Raw genomic sequence first — 21,418 nt, 5'->3', positions numbered from 1 at the left:
TTAGAGAGAGGAAAAGAGAGCACAAGCAGGGGGAGAGGAATAGGGAGAGGGAGAAGCAGACTCCCTGCTAAGCTGGGAGACTCTTAACCATCTGAGCCACCCATGTGCCCCTCTGAGCCATCCAGGTGCCCCAGGATACTATACTATTTTTGTCTACTTAGCTACCTATCCCAGTAAGGTTGGAAAGTCAAGGAGAAGTAGGTGGAAAAATTTCACCCATTAACTGCAACAAAAGCATGCAATGGATAAAGGATAATATTTTAAAGACTGTGCTAGAAAAACTGGATAGTCCAAAGAGAAAAAAATAGTCAACCCTTATATCACATCTTTCACAAAAATTAACTTGAGATATCTAACATAGCTAGGTGAAAATATAGGAGAATATATTTATGACTTGGAGTTAGGCAAAGACAGAAAAAGCCGTAACAATAAAAGAAAAATGTGATATATTAGATTTAATTAGATTAAAAACTTCCAATGATGTTATTAATGAAATGATTAGGCAAACCACAAGATGGGAGAAAGTATTCAAAATACACATTTTTACCAAGGACCTGTAACCAGAATATATAATAAATTCCTATAACTAAAGAATCATATAACCCTAATAAAATGTACAAAGATGTGGTGCATGTGTGTGTATGCAACTAAATATTACTTAGAAATCAAAAAATGAAATCTTATCATTTTCAATGATGTGGATATAACTAGAGGGTTTTATGCTGCTAAGCAACATAAGTCAATCAGAGAAAGACAATTACCATCTGGTTTCACGTGGAATTTAAGAAACAAAACAAAGGAGCATAGGGGTGAGAGGGACAAATAAAACAAGATGAAATCAGAGAGGGAGACAAACCCTAAGAGACTCCTATTCATAGGAAACAAACTGAGAGTTGTGGGGAGAAGGGGGTGGGAGAATGGGGTAACTGGGTGATAGGCATTAAGGAGCACACATGATATAATGAGCCCTGGGTGTTACATACAACTGATAAATCACTGAACTCTATCTCTGAAACTAATAATATGCTATATGTTAATTAACTGAATTTAAATTAAATATAATTTTAAAAAATAAAATTTTTTTTTAAAGACCCATCTATATATTGCCTCCAAAAAACTCACTTCAGACTGAAAGTCACATGAAGATTGAAAGTGAGGAAATGGAGAAACATTTATTATGCAAATGGATTTCAAAAGAAAGCTGGGGTAGCATTACCTGTATTGGACAAAATAGACTTTAAAACTAAGACTGTAACAAGAAACAAAGAAGGACACCATACAATAATAAGGGGGACAATGAGATATAACAACTGTAAATGTTTATGCACCCAACATGGGAGCACCCAAATACATAGAACAATTAATAACAAACATGAGGGAAGTAATTGATAGTAATATAATAATGGTAGGGAACCTGCAGCGCCTGGGGGGCTCAGTCATTAAGCGTCTGCCTTCAGCTCAGATCATGATCCCAGGGTCCTGGGATCAATCCCCACACCAACTCCTGCTTCGGGCTCCTTACTCAGCAGGAAGATTACGTCTCCCTCTTCCACTCCCCTTGCTTGAGTTCCCTCTCTCACTGTGTCTTTCTCTCTGTCAAATAAATAAATAAAATCTAAAAAGAAAGAAAGAAATGATACAGAAACAAACAAAAAAAGAACAGATCAGATCAATGAACCAGGAGCTGGTTATTCGAGAAGATCAACAAAACTGGTAAACCTGTAGCCAGACTCAAATAAACAAAATCATTATTGAAAGAAGAGACATAACCAATACCACAGAAATATAAGAATTTGTAAGAAATTTTATGAAAAATGATATGGCAACAAGTTGGACAACTAGAAGAAACAAATAACCTACCAAAACTGAAGCAGGAAGAAATTAAAATTTTGAATAAACCAATTACCAGTAAAGAAATTGACTCAGTGGGGTGCCTGGGTGGCTCAGTGGGTTAAGCCTCTGCATTTGGCTCAGGTCATGATCTCAGGGTCCTGGGATCGAGCCCTGCATCAGGCTCTCTGCTCAGCAGGGAGCCTGCTTCTCCCTCTCTCTCTCTGCCTGCCTCTCTGCCTACTTGTGATCTCTGTCAAATAAATAAATAAAATCTTTAAAAAAAAAAAAAAAATTGACTCAGTAATCAAAAACCTCCCAACAAACAAAAGTCCAGGATCAGACAGCTTCACAGGAGAATTCTACAAAACATTTAAAAAAGTTTTACTGTCTATTCTCAAAATATTCAAAATGAAAGAAGAGAAAGGAAAACTCCCAAATACATTCTATGAGGCCAGCACTAATTACCCTGATACCAAAACCAGATAAAGACACCACAAAAAAAGAGAACTATAGATCTATATCTCTGATGAACATAGACGCAAAAATCTTCAACAAAATATTAGCAGATCAAATTTAACAATACATTAAAAACTTCATTCAGCACAATTAAGTAGAATTTGTTCCCAGGATGCAGGGTGGTTCAATATTTGCAAATCAATCAATGTGATACAACACATCAACAAGAGAAAGGGTAAAAACCTTATGATCATTTCAATAGATGCGGAAAAATAATTTGACAAAGTACAACATCCATTCATGATAACAACCCTCAGCAAAGTAGGTTTAGAGGGAACATACCTGGACATAATAAAGACCTTATAGGAAACACCCATATCATCCTCAATGGGGGAAAACTGAGAGTTTTTCCATTAGGGTGAGGAACAAGACAAGGATGTCCACTCTCATACTTTAAAAAAATATATTTATTTAAATTCCCATTAGTTAACATACAGTGGAATCTTATTTTCAGGTATACCATATAGTGATTCAACACTTACATACAATACCCAGTGCCCATCACAACAAATGCACTCTTTAAACCCTTTTGCCACTTTTACCCAACATAATACTGGAAGTCCTAGTTACAGCAAGGAGACAAGAAAGAAATAAAAGGCATCCAAATTGGTAAGGAGGAAGCAAAACTTTCACTATTTGTAGATGACATGGTACTATATGTAGAAAACCCTAAAGACTCCACCAGAAAACTACTAGAACTGATAAATGAATTCAGTAATGTCACAAGATACAAAATCAATGTACAGAAATCTGTTATGCTTCTATAAGTGAAGCAAAAGAAAGAGAAATTAATAAAACAATCCCATGTACAGTTGCACCAAAAATAATAGAATACCTAGCAACAAACTTAACCAAAGAAGTGAAGACCTGCACTCTGAGAACAATAAAACGTCAATGAAAAAATTGAAGATGAGGGGCACCTGGATGGCTCAGTTGGTTAAGCGACTGCCTTTGGCTCAGGTCATGATCATGAAGTCCTGGGACTGAGCCCCAAATCTGGCTCCTTGCTCAGTGGAGAGCCTGTGTCTCCCTTCACCCCCACTCTCCACTCATGTGCTCTCTTACTGTCTCTCTCTCAAATAAGTAAGTAAAATCTTCTAAAAAATTGAAGATGACACAAAGAAATGGAAAGACATTCTATGCTCATGGATTGAAAGAACTGAAAGAATTAATACTGTTAAAATATCTATACTATCCAAAGCAATATACAGATTTAATGAAATCCCTATCAAAATACTAACAGCATTTTTCACAGAACTTCAAAGAACAATCCTAAAATTTGTCCAAAATCAGAAAAAAAACCCTGAATAGTCAAAGTAATCTTGAAATAAAACCCCAAAACTACCACAAATTCCAGACTTCAAGTTACAATACAAAGCTACAGCAACAAAAGCAGTATGGTACTGGCACACACACACACACACACATACATACAAAATACATAAATCAATACATCAGGATAGAAAACCCAGAAATAAACCCCCAAGCTGTCAAGTAATTACTGACCAGTAATATTCAACAAAGCAGGCAAGAATACATAATCAGAAAAAGACAGTCTCTTCAATAAATGGTGCTGGGAAACCTGGACAGCCACATGCAAAAGAATGAAATTGGACCACCTTCTTTCTCCATAAACAAAAATAAACTAAAAATGGATTAAAGACCTAAATGTGAGACCCGAAACACATAAAAATCCTTGAAGAGAGCATAGGCAGTAATTTCTCTTACATTAACCATAGCAACTTTTTTCTAGATATGTCTCCTGAGGCAAGGGGAATAAAATAAAAAATAAACTAGTGGGACCACATCAAAACACAAAGTTTCTCTATAGCAAAGGAAATGAACAACAAATCTAAAAGGCAACCAACAGAATGGGAGAGGATATTTGCAAACGACATATCTGATAATGGATTAGTATTCAAAATACATAAAGAACTTATAAAACTCAACACTCAAAAACAAAATAATCCAATTAACAAATGAGCAGAAGTCATGAGTAGACATTTTTCCAAAGAAGACATATAGATAGCCAACAGATACATGAGAAGACGCTCAACATCACTTATCATCAGGGAAATGCAAATTAAAACTATAATGAGATACCACCTCACAGCTGTCAGAATGGCTAAAATAAAAAACACAAGAAACAACTAGTATTGGTGAGGATGTGGAGAAATAGGAACCCCCTTTCATTGTTGGTGAGAATGCAAACTGTTGCAGCCATTGTGGAAAACAGTATGGAGGTTCCTCAAAAAACTAAAAATAGAACTACCCTCTGATCCAGTAGTCACACTGCGACTACAAAATACAAAAGCACTAATCCAAGGGGATATATATACTCCTATGTTTACTGCAGCATTATTTACAATAGCCAAACTATGGAAGCAGCCAAAGTGTCCATCAACTGATGAATGGTTATAGAAGATGTGATATATATATATATATATATATATATATACACACACACACACACACACGATGGAATAGTATTCAGCCATAAAAAGAATTAAATATTGCCATTTGCAATGACATGGATGCTGGAGAGTAAAATGTTAACCGAAATAAATCAGAAAAGGCAAATACCATATGATTTCACTCATATGTGGAATTTAAGAAACAAAACAAATGAGGAAAGGAAAAAAAGAGAGAGACAAAGCAAGAAACAGATTTTTAACTAAAGGAAACAAACTGATGGTCACCAGAGGGGAGGTGGGAAGCAAGAAATAGGGGATGAGGATTTAAAAGTACGTTTATCATGATGAAAATAAAATAAAACAAAATGATAGAAAAACATTTTGTTCTGAGTACCTGTTTCTTTTGGGTATATACCCAGAAATGATTTGCTAGATAAGATGGTGGCTGTATGTTTCATTTTATAGGAACTGCCAAATTATTTTCCATAGTAACTACACCATTTTACATTGCTATGAGCAATGTATGAAGATTCCCAACTTTCCACATCCTTGCCAACACTTGTTACTTTCCTTGTTTATTTATTTTAGGTATCCTAATGGGTGTGAAGTATCTTATTGTGATTTTGATTTGCATTTCCTTAATAACTAATGATGTCTACTCAAGAACTTTGCATTTATTTATTTATTTGGTGATAGGAACAAAGTTTATTTGACACTTCATGGACAGTCTCAGAAAACTACAAATTAAGTGGAAGACAGAAAAGTTTTATAGGATAATCAATAAAGAACAGGGAAGAGACAAATAGAAAATATCTGATTGGCTGGGGCCACATAGCCAACCTTCTTGGGAATGGGAAGGCCCAGAGTTGGCTTGCCATTTGGGGATTAGCTGGCTGGATTGCATTTCTTGTGCAGAGTATTCACAAGGACACAGAAATTATCCAAGTTTCAGTTTGCTGACATGGCACCCAGGCAGACACAGCTCCATCTTGGCTTAGATTACTGCCTTATTATAAAAGGCTGTAACTCAGGTACAGTAGGAAGGAAGGGATGCATAGAGTAGGGTACGAGGAAAGGGCCTGGAACTTCCATGCTCTCTCTGAGCACCAGTCTTTCCAAATCTCCATGGATTCACCCAACCAGAAGCTCTCTGAACCCCATCTGTTTCGTTTTTTATGGAGACTTCATTAATAGGCCCAATTGATGAAATCATTGTCCCTTGTTGACTGATTCAACCTCAACTTTTGCCCACTTTTTTTTTTTGTTTTTGGTTTTGCTTTTTTAGTAGTCTCTATGCCCAACATTAGGCTTGAACTCAGGTCCCAGAGATTAAAAGTCACATGATCTTACTTATTGAGCCAGCCAGGCACCCCTGCCCACTTTTAAATTGTATCCTTATTTTATTCTAAGTTGTAATAGTTCTTCATATATTCAGGATACTAAACCCTTATCAGATATATGATTTTCCAGTATTTTGTACCACTCTGTAGATTGTCATTTCACTTTCTTGATAATATCCTTTGGTGTATATTAAGTTTTAAATTTTATGAAGTTCAATGTATCTGAATTTTTTATTGCTTATACTTTTGGTGTCAAAATCTAAGAATCTATTGACAAATAGGAGGTCATGAAGATACTCCTGTTTTTTGCTAATAATATTAGTTTCTGGAGTAGAATTTAGTGATTCATCACTTCCTATAATATCCAGGGCTCGTCACAAGTGCCCTAAGGTCCTCTTTAATTTTGTAGTCTTAAAGGTTTTGTTTAATATTTTCTAGTTTTCAGTGTGCAAGTCTTTTACCTCCTTCATTAAATTTATTCTTAGGTATTTTATTCTCTTTGATATTAATGAAATGGTTTACCCACTCTCCTTTTCAGATGGTTCATTGCTGGTGTATGAAAATACAAGTGATTTTTGTTTGTTGATCTTGTATTCTGTAACTTTGCTCTATTTGCTTATTAGTAGTTTCTTTGTGGTTTTACTTCAATTTTCTACATATAGAATGATGTCTGCAATTAGAGATGGTTTAACTTAGTCCTTTACATTATAGATATCTTTTATTTCTCTCTCTCTCTCTTTTTTTTTTTTTTTTTTTTTTTTTAGAGATGGAGAGACAGCAAGAGAGGGAATACAAGCAGGGGGAGTGGGAGAGGGAGAAGCAGGCTTCCCGCCAAGCTGGGAGCCCAATATGGGGCTCGATCCCAGAATGCTGGGATCACAACCTGAGCTGAAGGCAGAGGCTTCACCCACTGAGCCACCCAGGTGCCCCTATTTCTCTTTCTTATCTACTTGTTCTGACTGTGGCTCCCAGTACATGAATAGGACACTCTACTCACAAAACAAGAATATCAAGATGAGGGTGCCTGGGTGCTCAGATGGTTGAGCATCTGCCTTTGGCTCAGGTTATGATCCTGGGGTCCTGGGATGGAGTCCCACATCAGGCTTCCTGCTCAGTGGGGAGCCTGCTTCTCCCCCTTTCATTAATAAATAAACTCATAAAAAGATATCAAGATGAAAATGAAAAGGTGAGTAAAACAAATACTACCAAGCATGCCTGGGTGGCTCAGTCAGTTAATCATCTGCCTTTGGCTCAGGTCATGATCCCAGGGTCCTGGGATCAAGTTTCACACAGGGTTCCCTGCTCAGCAGGGAGTCTGTTTCTCCTTCTCCTTCTGCCCCTCCCCACCACTCATGTGCTCTCTCTCTCACATAAATAAAAAAAATCTTTAAAAAAATATGAGATTTAAAAAAAAAAAAGCAAATACTACCAAAAAAGGTAAATGCAAACAGTACTGAGAACAGACTAATTAGAAACACTGAATGGGACTTGAGGTTGCTCCATTTTTTAAAAAAAGATTTTATTTATTTGTTTGACAGAGAGAGATCACAAGTAGACAGAGAGGTAGGCAGAGAGAGAGGAGGAAGCAGGCTCCCTGCTGAGCAGAAAGCCCGATGCAGGACTCGATCCCAGGACCATGAGATCACAACCCGAGCTGAAGGCAGAGGCTTAACCCACTGAGCCACCCCGGCGCCCACTCCATGGTTTTAAAAGAGAAAACCCATCAAGAAGACATGTTAATTTCTATAGCTCTAAACAAAATAGCTCTGAAATGTATTAAGCAAAATTTAGTGGGAATACCTAGAGAAAAGTTTCTTAACATGATCATAAATTTATTTATTATAATCACTTATAGAAATGGAAGTTATAGCTTTTTAAAAATAATTAAAGCTAATTTCTGTTGGGGTGAATACAATGGTGTTTGTTCTACTAATATTACTTATATCTACATTTACATACAAATCTAATTTTACATGTGTTAAGCATATAATATAAATTAATAAAAGACATGATCAATACAAAACAACAGATGATGCAGTAACTATATAGAGAAACATTAAAGTTTGCAACTTTTTGTGTTAACTTTGGTATAATATTGTTAAAATATACATACACACATTAAACATTTGCTTTTTAAGTAACATGAAAATTCACATAACTTGATTATATTCAAAACTAAACCTTCTGAATTAAGATGGAAGAAATCACAAAATATATTGACTATAATGATATAAAATTTTTAAAAAAATGAAACACTAGGAGATTGTAAAAATGAATGCATCCATCAAGCCATTTGTACAAATAGTAATTCTTGGCTAAAGGAGAAAAATAAAAATAAAAATTATAACCTTGACTTTCAGAAGAAAAAAGGAAAAGGGTAGAAAAGTTTTAAGTATGACTAAATAAGCTTCAAAAAGCAATAAATAAAAGTTAGCTTCAAGAGGTTAGTAATTATTAAATGCATTGAAAATGTGACTAAAAGAATAGAGCTTTTTTTAATAAAAAAAATAGAAAAATGATAGGCAAGAATATTCAGAAAGAGACATAGCTACAGGCATGGAAGAGATTAAGTAATCATACAATTTAGTTTTTGCATAAAGATTACCCAAGACGTCTCTGTTTTGTCTAGAGAGAGCTGCATACTTCAGATTGTAGGTGTTAACAAGCAATTTCTTTGCATTTATTTTGCTTATTTGGTAATTTTCTTCTGTGCCTAGTTTAAATTTAAGTTTTTTTTTTTTTTTTTTTTTAATCTCTACCAAACTCACAACCCTGAGATCAAGAGTCACATGCTCCACCAACTAAGCCAGCCAGGCACCCCATGCCTAGTTTAAATTATATAAGGCATAGATGTTAATAGTATGTTAGGTATTATAATGTGTAACTTTTTTCTGGTGTTAATGGGAAGTATTGTTTGATGTGAGATATAGACCATAAACATCTAAATATTTTTTATTTTTATTTTTTGTAAATAGGGCTGAAACTCATGACCCAGAGATCAAGAGTTGCTCTATGGACTGAGCCAGCCTGGCGACCTTTTTTTTTTTTTTTCAAGATTTTTATTTCTTTTAAAATAATTTATTTATGTATCTATTTGTTTATTTATTTAAGGTTGAGAACAGGGTCGGAGGGGAAGACAGAATCCCAAGCATGCGCCACACCCAGCATGGAGCCAGATAAGGGGCTTGATCTCACAAACCTAAGATCTTGATCTGAGGCTAAATCAAGAGTTGGACACAACCTACTGAGCCACCCAGGTGTCGCAATGTGCTCTTGCTTTTCATCTGTGAGATAAAGAAAGAAAATCTGGCCTTACACATCCAGATTTTTTAAATGAAGAAGTATTCTAATGGCCTTTTCAGGTATTTGTCAATATTATTGACACTCCACCAAAAATCAACAAGTGGTAATTTCTTAAATGTTATTGTAATGTGGAATCTGACCTTTATCTCTCTCTCTAAGATTGGTATTAATTTTAATTTTTTTTGCAGGTTTTTTTAAAGTAAACTCTATCCCCAAGGTGGGGCTTGAACTCACGACTCTGAGATCAAGAGCTGCATGCTCCACCAACTGAGCCAGGTACCCCAAGCCTCCATCTCTTAAGTTAAAATCCTTTTGTCTATCTTATACTTTAATATCACCGCAGATGATTTTGTGGCATCACACAGTAATCATTCAGAAAATACTGGTCCAAGGAGTTAGGCAGGCCTTCCAAAGGTTGACATAGTATATTATATGGTATTACAAAATCACATTAATATCATCAGTAATCTCATCACAAAAGACTAAGTATCAGAAAGCTGTCAAGTTCATGGTCATCACAGATACATTTTAATATGCTAACTTTTTTGTCTGAAAGTCAAATTAACAAAAATTACTACCAGTTTTCTTTATTGTCAGGTTTTATAAATCACTTCATTTTTGACAAGATGCTTACCAGATATACAGGTCTTCATCCATTTATTCAAAATTCATCAATTGTTTTTTCAAATAAAATGGGTGTCCATAAAAAGGTGGTTAGTTTGGCTCACAACTCAGTCATAAAAGTGCATTTCCTGGAAACAACTTTGTATTTCAGAATGAAGGAAAACTTTATGTGTCTTTCCCTCATTACATAAAATATTTAGAAGATAAATTTTAATATCCTGGCTGTAACATTATAGTTTTGCAAGACATTACCATTGGGGTAAACTGGGCAAAGAGCTCAAGGGATTTCTCCACATAATTTCTTACAAATGGATGTGGATCTAAAATTATCTCAAAATAAAAAGTATAATGAAAAAATTTTGAGGTGCCTGGGGTAGCTCAGAGGGTTAAGCCTCTGCCTTCAGCTCAGGTCATGGTCTCAGGGTCCTGGGATGGAGCCCCGCATTGTGCTCTCTGCTCAGCAGGAAGCCTGCTTCCTCCTCTCTCTCTGTCTATCTCTATGCCTGCTTGTGATCTCTCTCTCTGTCAAATAAATAAATAAAATCTTTAAAATAAAAATAGAAAAAAAATTTTGTACTCAGCATCAAGTTCAACAAAACTAATTTTAACTGTTTTATCAAGAACATTCTTAAGTGGAAGTAGCATGTTTTTACCACAAGTGTGTGTTGGTAAAGAACACAACAACAAGTAGTACAGTTTGGTGACACAATCCTGATTCAAGCTAAAGGCCCAACAGTTTTACCCACCATTGCTTTTCCACAATCAGTGCAAATTTCAGCACAACAGTAAAAATCAGGTCTTAGTGTTATAATGAAATTTGTTTTGACCATGGAGATCACCTGAAAGGGTCCCCAAACATCCTCTGACCACACTTTGAGAACCACCGATTCATAATAAGTTAAAATAGAAGAGTTATATTAAAACTTTCTGCTACCCCTTTTCTTTTACTTTTGTTTCCTTAAGTCATCTCTACATCCAATGTGGGGCTCAAACTCATGATCCCGAGATTAAGAGTCCCTGACTGAGCCTGCCAGGCACCCCTGCCTGACTGAGCCAGCCAGGCACCCCTGCCACCCACTTCTGAAACAGATTTCAGTGACCATAACAGGCTTATGGATTTGAAGTGGTATTATTTCATACTGTTCATCATCTTTTTTTCAAAATTTTCTTCATGCGGTATAGTCTATTACTTAACCATAGGAGTGGTAGGATGGGCAGTTGGGCTTGGGCACTTTTTCTGTTGGTTTTAAGCATCTAGAGCTATTATTGTAGAATATGAAATATGGGGCACCGGTAGACAGCTCGTCCAGCTTGGAAAAAAAAATAATGAAGCCACAAGATTTTGAAGATTCACATATATGAACACCATCTGATTGGCTTCCCAACTTGCACACAGGTTTTAATGCTAGGCCCAAGTGGAGAACTCAGGTTACCTGTTCCAATTCTGTCTCTTCTGAGAAGTTCTAAGCAGAGGATCTAATGCAGGTTTAAGACTCAGTATAGGTGGGGACTGGGTAGGGCCAAAGTATGGGGCCTCCTTCCACCATTTCCAGTGTCTGGTTGGTTGCTGTTCTATATACATGTCTCCCAAGGTTGGAGTCTCTTTGAATCTGTTTGAATCTTCATATACCAGCAGTGCTCTATTTCTTGTTGAGAATTTTAAATAATTTAAGGCAAAATCTTTTGGATTTATGGACTGATTATATTGAAAACTAAAATACTTCTTCTTAAAGTTAAAAAATATAAAAGATACATGTTTACTGTGGGAATCCTTATTTTTGTGACATCATTTTATGAAAAAAAAAAAATTTCAACTCTAGGATACAGAGAGATTAAAACTCTAAAAGTATTTTTCTATTGAGAAGGAGAAATGACAGCAGGCCAGGATTTATCCCAGGGAAGGAAAGAGGAGGGCAAGCTACACCAGCAGCTCCATCTAGGATAATGTTTCCTAATTCTTCACCAGGTTCTGATCACTCCACTTAAACTTAGAATTTGAACAAAAATTAAGACTCCTACACCTTGGGGTGCCTGGCTGGCTCAGTCAGTAGAGCATGTTGACTCTTAATCTCAGGGTGGTGAGTTCAAGCCCCATGTTGGGCATGGAGCCTACTTAAAATTAGAAAAAATTAAATTAAATTAAAAAGAACTCTGCACCTCATATTATCTGAGCTAGTGATTTCTTTCCTTTCAATATCCTTTGGATATTGAAACTTTGAGACCTGTTTATCTTTTCCCTCGGTTGAGAGCCAATGACTCAAACACTGAATCTTGTACTTGCTATTTTCATAATAACTTGAAATCTTGCTTCCTCACTTTCTAAGTACTCATATAAAAGTGAGTTTGTTTTTCTATTTTTTATGCAGTTCTATTCTAGATATCTGTCCACAGATGAAAAAGACATGTTACTATACAGTTCTTATATTATCCTGCCATTCCTCAAAATTTTGTTTTCCAAATAAAACTCAGAATCATTTAGTCAAGTTCCATGAAAAAAAAATTGGGCCCTGGCTCAGAATTATAAGTGAATCTATGCGACACCGCCCTTCTCAAAAAGAGAGTATTCCCAACCAGAAAAGTCATGTATTTTACAATGGCTGGAAAGATTTAAACCAAAGAATTACCTGTGGGATGTAGTATGGTAATTCAAAGAAGAATGGAAAGTAATTTCATTTTCTATTTCTGTATATGTGAGTGTGTTTTCTTCATGAAAGCACAGAACACATTTCTAGTCTAAATACGCCTAATAAAACTATTTTTAGTATGAATTCAACCTGGAAACCAGAGAGGGCCTCAGGAAATAAGCAAAAATAGATACTTCTTCCTAAAATCTACAGCTAGGATAGTCACAATTTTTCTCACCAGTTAGCTTGTTGTATAATAAAACCTTCTACCCATGCACCATCTCTGTTCCCATGAATTCACCATTTCCCAAACTCTCCCTGAAGCGGACTCTGCTGGCTCATTTTCAGGGAAACCAAGATTAAATCAGCCGTGATTTCTGTCAAGTCTCTTGTTCTCAGAAGGTTAAGACAGACATTAAGAAATGAGCTCTAGTGTTGCTGTTTCTCCAACATTAAGATTACTGTATAAAGAGTGTTCAAGTATTCTTGGGAAACGACATTAGAAAAGCCTCCATTCCCTAATTTCAACCTACTTGGAAGTACCCCCTCTATCACATTACCTGACAGATCTTCCATAACCCACCATCCCTACTAGAGAATGTCAGAGCTCTGAAAATGTGCTGGCAGCTCTCCTTCACAGGGACTAGAGATGTTGACTCTTAACCATTAGGCTCATGAACATTCCCATCACACATAAGATGTCTCCACTTTGGTGTCTGGCAATGCCTGACTTATTACTAAAGCCACACTAATGCCCTCGGTGTGACTTCTGGTATCTCAAGAAGTATGAGTCTTGGCTAAAGATTTCACTACACTCCTACATACAAGGTTTCTATCCTGAATGTGTCCTCTGATGTCTGATGAGGTTTGATTTCCGACTAAAGCATCGCCCACACTTCCTACAAATATAAGGCTTCTCTCCCGAATGTATCCTCTGATGTCTTACAAGGTGTGACTGCCGGCTAAAGCCTTGCCCACACTCCCTGCACACATGAGACTTCCCCCCTGCATGTGCCTTCTGGTGGGTGATGAGAGTCAACTTATCACAAAAGTCTTGCCCACACTCCCCGCACACCAAAGGTATGCTACCTGAGTGTGCCCTCCTGTGCCTAAAGAGATTTGGCTTCTGGCTAAATCTTTTACCACACTCTCTGCATATGAAAGGCTTTTCCCCTGAATGTGTTCTCTGGTGTGAGAGGAGGGTTGACTTATCATTAAAGCCTCGCCCACACTCCTTGCATACAAATGGCTTTTCCCCTGAGTGTGCCCTCTGGTGTGTGATAAGGGTTGATTTCCGGGTAAAGCCTCGCCCACATTCCCTGCACACAAATGGCTTCTCCCCTGTGTGTGACGTCTGGTGTTTGCTGAGGTTTGACTTCAGGCTAAAGCACTGCCCACACTCGAGGCACATATAAGGTTTAATGCCTGAGTGTGTCCTCTGGTGGGTCTTGAGGTTTGATTTCCAGCTAAAATGGCGCCCACATTCTGTGCATATGTAAGGCTTCTCTCCTGTGTGTATCCGTAAGTGTCTAATGAGGTGTGACTTCTGACGAAAGCCACGCTCACACTCCCTGCACACATAAGGCTTCTCTCCCGAATGTGTCCTCTTATGCCTGCTGAGATGTGAATGCTGGCGAAAGCCATGCCCACACTCCCTGCACACATAAGGCTTCTCCCCAGAGTGTGCCCTCTGGTGCGTGATAAGGTTTGACTTCAGACTAAAGCTCTGCCCACATTCCTTGCACATGTACGGCTTGACCCCTGAATGTGTCCTCTGGTGTGTGAAGAGGTTTGACTTCCAAGTAAAGCCTCGTCCACACTCTTTGCACACGTAAGGTTTCTCCCCTGAGTGTGTCCTCTGGTGTGTGATGAGGTTTGACTTCCAGGTAAAGCCTCGTCCACACTCCTTGCACACATGAGGCTTGTCCCTAGAGGGTGTCCTCTGGTTTTTGATGAGGACTGACATACTGCCAAAGCCCTGGCCCCACTCGGTGAACACGTACGGTGTCTCCCCTGTGTGTATCTTCTGGAGGCTGAGCAGGTTTGACTCCTTCATGAAGCCTAGCCCTAACTCCCCGTATTTGACTTCTCCCAATCCTGAGACTTTTACACCGTGCAACACTTTGTCTGTTTCCCCAAGGTCTGTCCTCTGGTCTCGGCTGGGCCCTGTGGCCGTCACTGCCCTGTCTTGCTCCACCGTTACTGGCTGTCGTTGCAGTGGGCAGGTCAACACCTTTGAAGTGCCACCCTTGCTCTCGGACAAGGGCTTGGAGTCTTCTGTCTCTTGAATTTCTGCTTTGTCACTCCAGCAGGTTTCACCAAAGAGTCGCTTCTGCTGCTGTTTTTGATCTTCTGGATAGTGTTTCCCCGGAGGGAGATGATTCCCTGCACGTAAACTTGAGAAGAGCTGAGGAAAGTGACTGAACCACACGTGCTGGCTGAGGCCTTGCTGACTAGCAAATGCCAGCGGGCAGTGGGGACAAGGTGGAATGTTTAGCTTTGATTCTGCTAAAGAAAGAATAGTTTTAGTCAGAGTACCCATGGGTAGGGTTGTCAGGGCCATTTTGCTTTGCCCATTGGTCATTTGTAATATGTTTATATCACAACCTGTGTCCCCCTCAGACACCCTCACATCATAACAAGAGCTATTTTTCATTTTACTTTATATACTATATATTTTTAAAAAATATTTATTTATTTGAGAGCAAAAGAGAGAGAGTGAGTGAGAGAAAGAGAGCATAAGCAGGATGAGGGGCAGAGGGAGAGGGAAAAGCAGACTCCCCACTGAGCAAGGAGCCTGATGTGGGGCTCGATCCCAGGATGCTGGGATCATGACCTGAGCTGAAGGCAGAGGCTTAATCAACTGAGTCACCCAGGTGTCCCTATAAATTACATTTTTAATTATATGAGTTAGCAAACTTGTTAGGTAGGCCAAATTCAGCCTGCAACCTGTTTTTGTATGGCCCACCAGACAAAAATGGATTTTACCTTTCTAAGGATTTCTTTCTAAGGAAGAGAAATAAATAAATAAATAAGCAAACAAACAAACCAGCCGACCGAGCAACAGACGGCATGTGACCTGGAAAGCTTAAAATCTTTCCTGGGTGGCCCCTTGTCCTACTGCAATGTAGAAAACTCATACCAAAAACTTATTTTTCACAATATCTGACAGAGCAAAAAGTTTGCTTTCAAAAATCAAACACACACACACACACACACACACACACACACAAAAGAAAGAAAATCAAACACATACAATACAGGGAGAAGTATTTATTCATGAAAAACACTGAGCCCCAGATAAGAAAAGCAGGAATCTAGAGCATTATTGCCTAGACCAGCTCTCACCCTTCTGATTCCCGGCTTGGTTGGTATGGCAGTTAAATTAGGACAAGTCCTAAAACGATCAGTTCTGCTCCTGTTACAGGAGCAGTCACCTGATTTGGGGGGAAGGTGAGAAACCAGTGCTAGGTGGACCTGTCAATTAATGTGGCTTAGGGAAGGCCACCAGTGACTGCTATCTGAGGTAGCAGACTTGGCAGGGGACCCCCCCCCCCCAAAACCCAAACAAAAAATAAAAGCCAAAAAAACACGAAACCAAAGAAAAACAAAAACATAGCCTGGTAGACGATCCAGAAAAGTAGCAGGGGAAAACCTGAAAGTGAGAGAGCCAGGGAGGGACTTGATAAACTCCACGCAACCCCAGGCTGTTTGCAAAAGCAGGGGAAATGGGTAGGGGCCCGAGCTATGCACATAACCCTGCCTGATACAGAGGCTATAATCAGGTACAGAGGGAACATTAGAGGGATCAGTGCAAAGTAAAAAACCAGACAAGACCTGGAAACTATCTGAAATGTGAAGGAGCTCCCCAACCCACTCATTTCTCCACTGGCAGAGGTAGGAAGCCTTACTGGCTCAGTCTTTGAACACAATCTATTGCTAATTGTTGCAGATCATGGAGCTCTGCAGATACAAGGCTGAAATCAGGAAGCCAGGATTAAAATTAAACAGAAGACTACAATAACAAATCAAGCAAGCGGAAACATCACCTTCACAAAGAAAACACATTCCATATATTTAGTCTAGAAAAGTTACTAAAAGTCACAACAACAACGTCTAGGCAGGAAACATCACCAGCTATCAGAGGGGCTACAACATCTAAAATATCCAGTTTCCAACGGAAGAGGAAAGAGGGACCCAGGGCAAGGAAAATATGCAGACAATAGAAACTGTGGCTGGGTGGCCCACATGTTGATTTATAGGGGGAAAGAGAGTTCAAAGCTGTTACTATAAATGTATTTAAAGAACTAAAGGAAACAATGTGTAAAAATTTAAAGGAAAGCATGGTAACTTAAGAAATAGAAAAAATCTCAATAAAGGATAAAAACTATTAAAAATATAAAAGGAAACTCTGGAATTAAAAAATAAAATAAATTACAAAATTACTAGGAAGGCACAATAGCATATTTGGGTTTGCAACAGAACAAATGAAGTTGAAGATAAATCAATAGAAATTACCTAAACTGAAAATCAGGTGAAAGAAAACTGAAGAAAAGTAAAGAGCCCAGAAACCTGTGGGACACAATCAGATAAGTCAGTCTATCTGTAATGGGAATGCACAAAGGAGAGAACAGAGAGAGAAAAGAGCAGAAAAAAATGTCTCAAGAAATAACTAAAAAGTCTGAAATTTGTTGAAAAACATTAGTCTATAAGTCTAAGAAGCTCAACAAACTGCAAGAAAAACATCAAGGGGGTCTGTGTGGCTCAATGGGTTAAGCCTCTGCCTTCAGCTCAGGTCATGATCCCAGGGTCCTGGGATCAACCCCTGCATTGGGCTCCCTGCGAGCGGGGGAGCCTGCTTCCCCCTCTCTCTCTGCCTGCCTCTCTGCCTACTTGTGATCTCTCTCTCTGTCAAATAAACAAATAAATAAATAAATAATTTTTTTTAAAAAGAAAAACATCAAGAGGGTGCCTGGGAGGCTGAGTCAGTTAAGCATCTGCCTCTGGCTCAGGTCATTGATCCCAGGGTCTTGGGATCAAGTCCTCCATTGGGTTTCCTTCTCACTGGGGAGTGTGCGTCTCCCTCTCCCTCTGACTCTCCCCAGACTTAAGCTTCTGCTCTCTCTCTCTCTCAAAATAAATAAGTAAATAAATAAAATCTTAAAAAAAATTTTTTTTGCCATCCTACTGTTAGACAGTAGGATGACAATAAACACATATCTTCCAATAGTAACCTTCAACATGAACGGCCTACGTGCTCCCATGAAATAGCACAGGGTTGCACACTGGACACAAAGACAGGTCCCATCCATATGCTGTCTATAAGAGACTTATTTTGAACCTAAAGACACCTCCAGAACGAAAGTGAGGGGATGGAGAACCATTTTTCAAGCCAACACACCTCAAAAGAAAGATGGAGTAGCAATTCTTATACCAGACAAACTAGAATTTAAACCAAAGACTGTAATAACAGATCCAGAGGGACACTATATCATTCTTGAAGGGTCTATCCAACAAGAAAATCTAACAATTGTAAATATCTATGCCCCCAACATGGGAAGAGCCAACTACATAAGCCAGATATTAATCAAAATAAAGAAATCAGATCAACACTAATATATTAATAGTAGGATATTTTAACACTCCACTCTCAGCACTGGATAGATCATCTAAATAGAAGATCAACAGAGAAACAAGAGCTTTGAACAACACATTGGACCAGATGGACTTCATAGATATATACAGAACATTCCACTTTAAAACAACAGAATACTCATTCTTCTCGAATGCACACAGAACTTTCTCCAAAATAGACCACATACTGGGTCACAAATCAGGTCTCGGCCAATACCAAAAGACTGAGATTATCCTTGCATGATATCAGACCACAATGCCTTGAAACTGGAACTCAATCATGAGAAAAAACTGGAAAGAATTCAAACACTTGGAAGTTAAAGAGCATCCTCCTAAAGAATGAATGGGTCAACCAGGAAATTAAAGAAGAACTTAAACAATTCATGGAAACCAGTGAGAATGAAAACACATCAGTCCAAAACCAATGGGATACTGCAAAGGCAGTTCCAAGCCTTTCTCAAAAAAGTAGAAAAATCCCAAATGCACAAGCTAACCCTACACCTAAAGAAGCTGGAGAAAGACCAGCAAATAAAACCTAAATCAAGCAGGAGAAGAGAAATAATAAAGATTAATGCAAAGACCAATGAACTAGAAACCAGGAAAACAGTAGAATAGATCAGTGAAACTAGAAGCTGGTTCTTTGAAAGAATTAGTAAAATTGATAAACCACTGGCCAAACTTACCCAAAAGAAAAAAGAAAGGTCTCCAATTAATAAAATCATGAATGAAAGGGGAGAGATTATGACTAACACCAAGGAAATAGAAACAATTATTAGAAATTACCAGCAACTGTATGCTAATAAATTAAACAACCTGAAAGAAATGGATGCCTTCCTAGAAACTTAAAATTGACCAAGACTGAAAGAGGAAGAAACAGAAATCCGAATAGACCATAACCAGTAACAAAATTGAAGCAGTGATCAAAAACTGCCCCCAAAACTGAAGTCAAGGGCCAAATGGCTTCCCAGGGGAATTCCACCAAACATTTAAAAAAAATAATTAATTAATTTTGTATTAACATATAATGTATTACTTGTTTTGGGGTACAGGTCTGTGAATCGTCAGTCTTACATAATTCACAGCGCTCACCATAGCAATACCCTCCCCAGTGTCCATCACCTAGTCACCCCATCCCTCCTACCCCTATCCCCTCCAGCAACCCTCAGTTTGTTTCCTGAGATTAAGACTCTCTTACGGTTTGTCTCCCTCCCCAGTCCCATCTTGTTTCATTTTCCCTCCCTTCCCCCCACCCCTGCCCTGCCTCTCAAATTTCTCATGTCAGAGAGATCAAAAATATGGAACGCTTCTCAAGTTTGCATGTCATTGCACATGGGCCATGCTGATCTCTGTATCGTTCCAATTTTAGTATATGTCTGCTGAAGCGAGCACTCTACCAAACATTTAAAGAAGAAATAATACCTATTCTACTGAAGCTTTTCCAAAAAATAGAAACAGAAGGAAAACTTCCGAACTCTTTCTAGGGGGCCAGCATTACCCTGATCCCAAAACCAGGCAAAGACCTCATCAAAAGGGAGAATTACAGACCAATATCCCTGATGAACATAGATGCCAAAATATTCAACGAGATCCTAGCTAATAGGATCCAACAGTACACTAAAAGGATTATTCACCACGACCAAGTGGGTTTTATGCCTGGGACGCAAGGGTGGTTCAACATTCACAAATCAAACAACGTGATAGAGTACATCAATAAAAAAAAGGACAAGAACCATATGATCCTCTCAACCAATGCAGAAAAAGCATTGGACAAAATACAATATCTGTTCCTGATAAAAACTCTTCAGATTACAGGGATAGAGTGAACATTCCTCAATATCTTAAAAACCATTTATGAAAAGCCCAGAGCAAAAGAGTACTAAAAGTTCTAGCCCCAGAAATGAGACAACAAAAAGAAATAAAAGGCATCCAAACTGGCAAAGAAGTCAAACTCTCCCTCTTCACAGATGATGTGATACTTCATGTGGAAAACCCAAAAAACTCTACCTCTAAAAATTGGAACTCATACAACAATTCAGCAATGTGGAAGGATACAAAACCAATGCACAGAAATCAGTAGCTTTTCTATATATTAACAGTTTAACCGTAGAAAGAGAAATTAAGGAATTAATTCCATTCACGATAGCAACAAAACCCATAAGATACTTAGGAATAAAGAGGTAAAGGATTTATACTCTAGAAACTACAGAACACTTATGAAAGAAATTAAGGAATACACAAAAAGATGGAAAAATATTCCGTGCTCATGGATTGGAAGAATAAACATTGTTAAAATGTCTATCCTCCCCAGAGCTATTTACACTTTCAATGCCATCCCTATTAAAATACCACTGGCATTTTTCAAAGATCTGGAACCAGAAAAATATTAAAATTTGTATGGAATCAGAAAAGACCCAAATCACCAAGAGAAGGATGAAAAAGAAAAACAAAGCGGGCATCATGCAGCCTGACTTTAAGCTCTATTACAAAGCTGTGATCACCAAGACAGCATGGTATTGGCACAAAAACAGACACACAGACCACTGGAACAGAACAGAGACTCCAGAAATGGACCCTCAACTCTAATTTCTGACAAATCAGGGAAAATATCAATGAAAAAAAGACAGTCTCTTCAATAAGTGTACTGGGAAAATTGGACAGCTACATATAGAAGAATGAAACTAGACCACTCCTTTACACCACACACAAAGATATACTCAAAATGAATGAAAGACCTCACTGTGAGACAGGAATCCATCAAAATCCTAGAGGAGAACATAGGCAGTAACCTCTTTGACATCAGCCACAGTAACTTCTTTTAAGACACGTCTCCAAAGGCAAGTGAAACAAAAGCAAAAATGAACTTTCGGGACTTCATCAAGATCAAAAGCTTCGCAAGGCAAATGCAACAGTCAACAAAACTAAGAGGCAGCCCCCAGAATGGGAGAAGATATTTGCAAATGACTTACAGATAAAGGGCTGATATCCAAGATCTACAAAGAACTTCTCAAACTCAATACTCAAAAAACAAATAACCCAGTCAAAAAAATGGGCAGAAGACATGAACAGTCACTTCTCTAAAAAACACATACAAATGGCTAACAGACACATGAAAAAATGTTCAATATCACTA

The 21,418-nt window shown here is 38.1% G+C and overlaps 1 protein-coding gene and 1 pseudogene across 2 annotated transcripts in view; both read right to left on the bottom strand.

Moving 5' to 3' along the window:
• Nucleotides 1-10,486: 10,486 nt before the first annotated feature.
• Nucleotides 10,487-21,418, bottom strand: part of ZNF875 (zinc finger protein 875) — a 32,600-nt gene continuing 21,668 nt past the window's right edge. Inside the window, exon 5 of one of the 2 annotated variants that reach the window (XM_004776263.3) lies at nt 10,487-15,162. In XM_004776263.3, the coding sequence (XP_004776320.2) occupies nt 13,487-15,162 (1,676 nt within the window). In that variant the 3' untranslated portion in view covers nt 10,487-13,486. The remainder of the gene's footprint in view (nt 15,163-21,418) is intronic. The other variant, XM_004776264.3, reaches the window with a different exon arrangement.
• On the bottom strand, nt 19,578-19,675 carry LOC123391082 (annotated as a pseudogene).

The sequence above is a fragment of the Mustela putorius genome, unplaced genomic scaffold (genome assembly GCF_011764305.1).
Source record: "Mustela putorius furo isolate JIRA1106 unplaced genomic scaffold, ASM1176430v1.1 tig00000174_pilon_pilon_pilon, whole genome shotgun sequence".
NCBI classification, from domain to species: domain Eukaryota; kingdom Metazoa; phylum Chordata; class Mammalia; order Carnivora; family Mustelidae; genus Mustela; species Mustela putorius.
The sequence above is the reverse complement of the archived record's forward strand: the minus strand, read 5'-3'. Positions and strand labels throughout refer to the sequence as shown.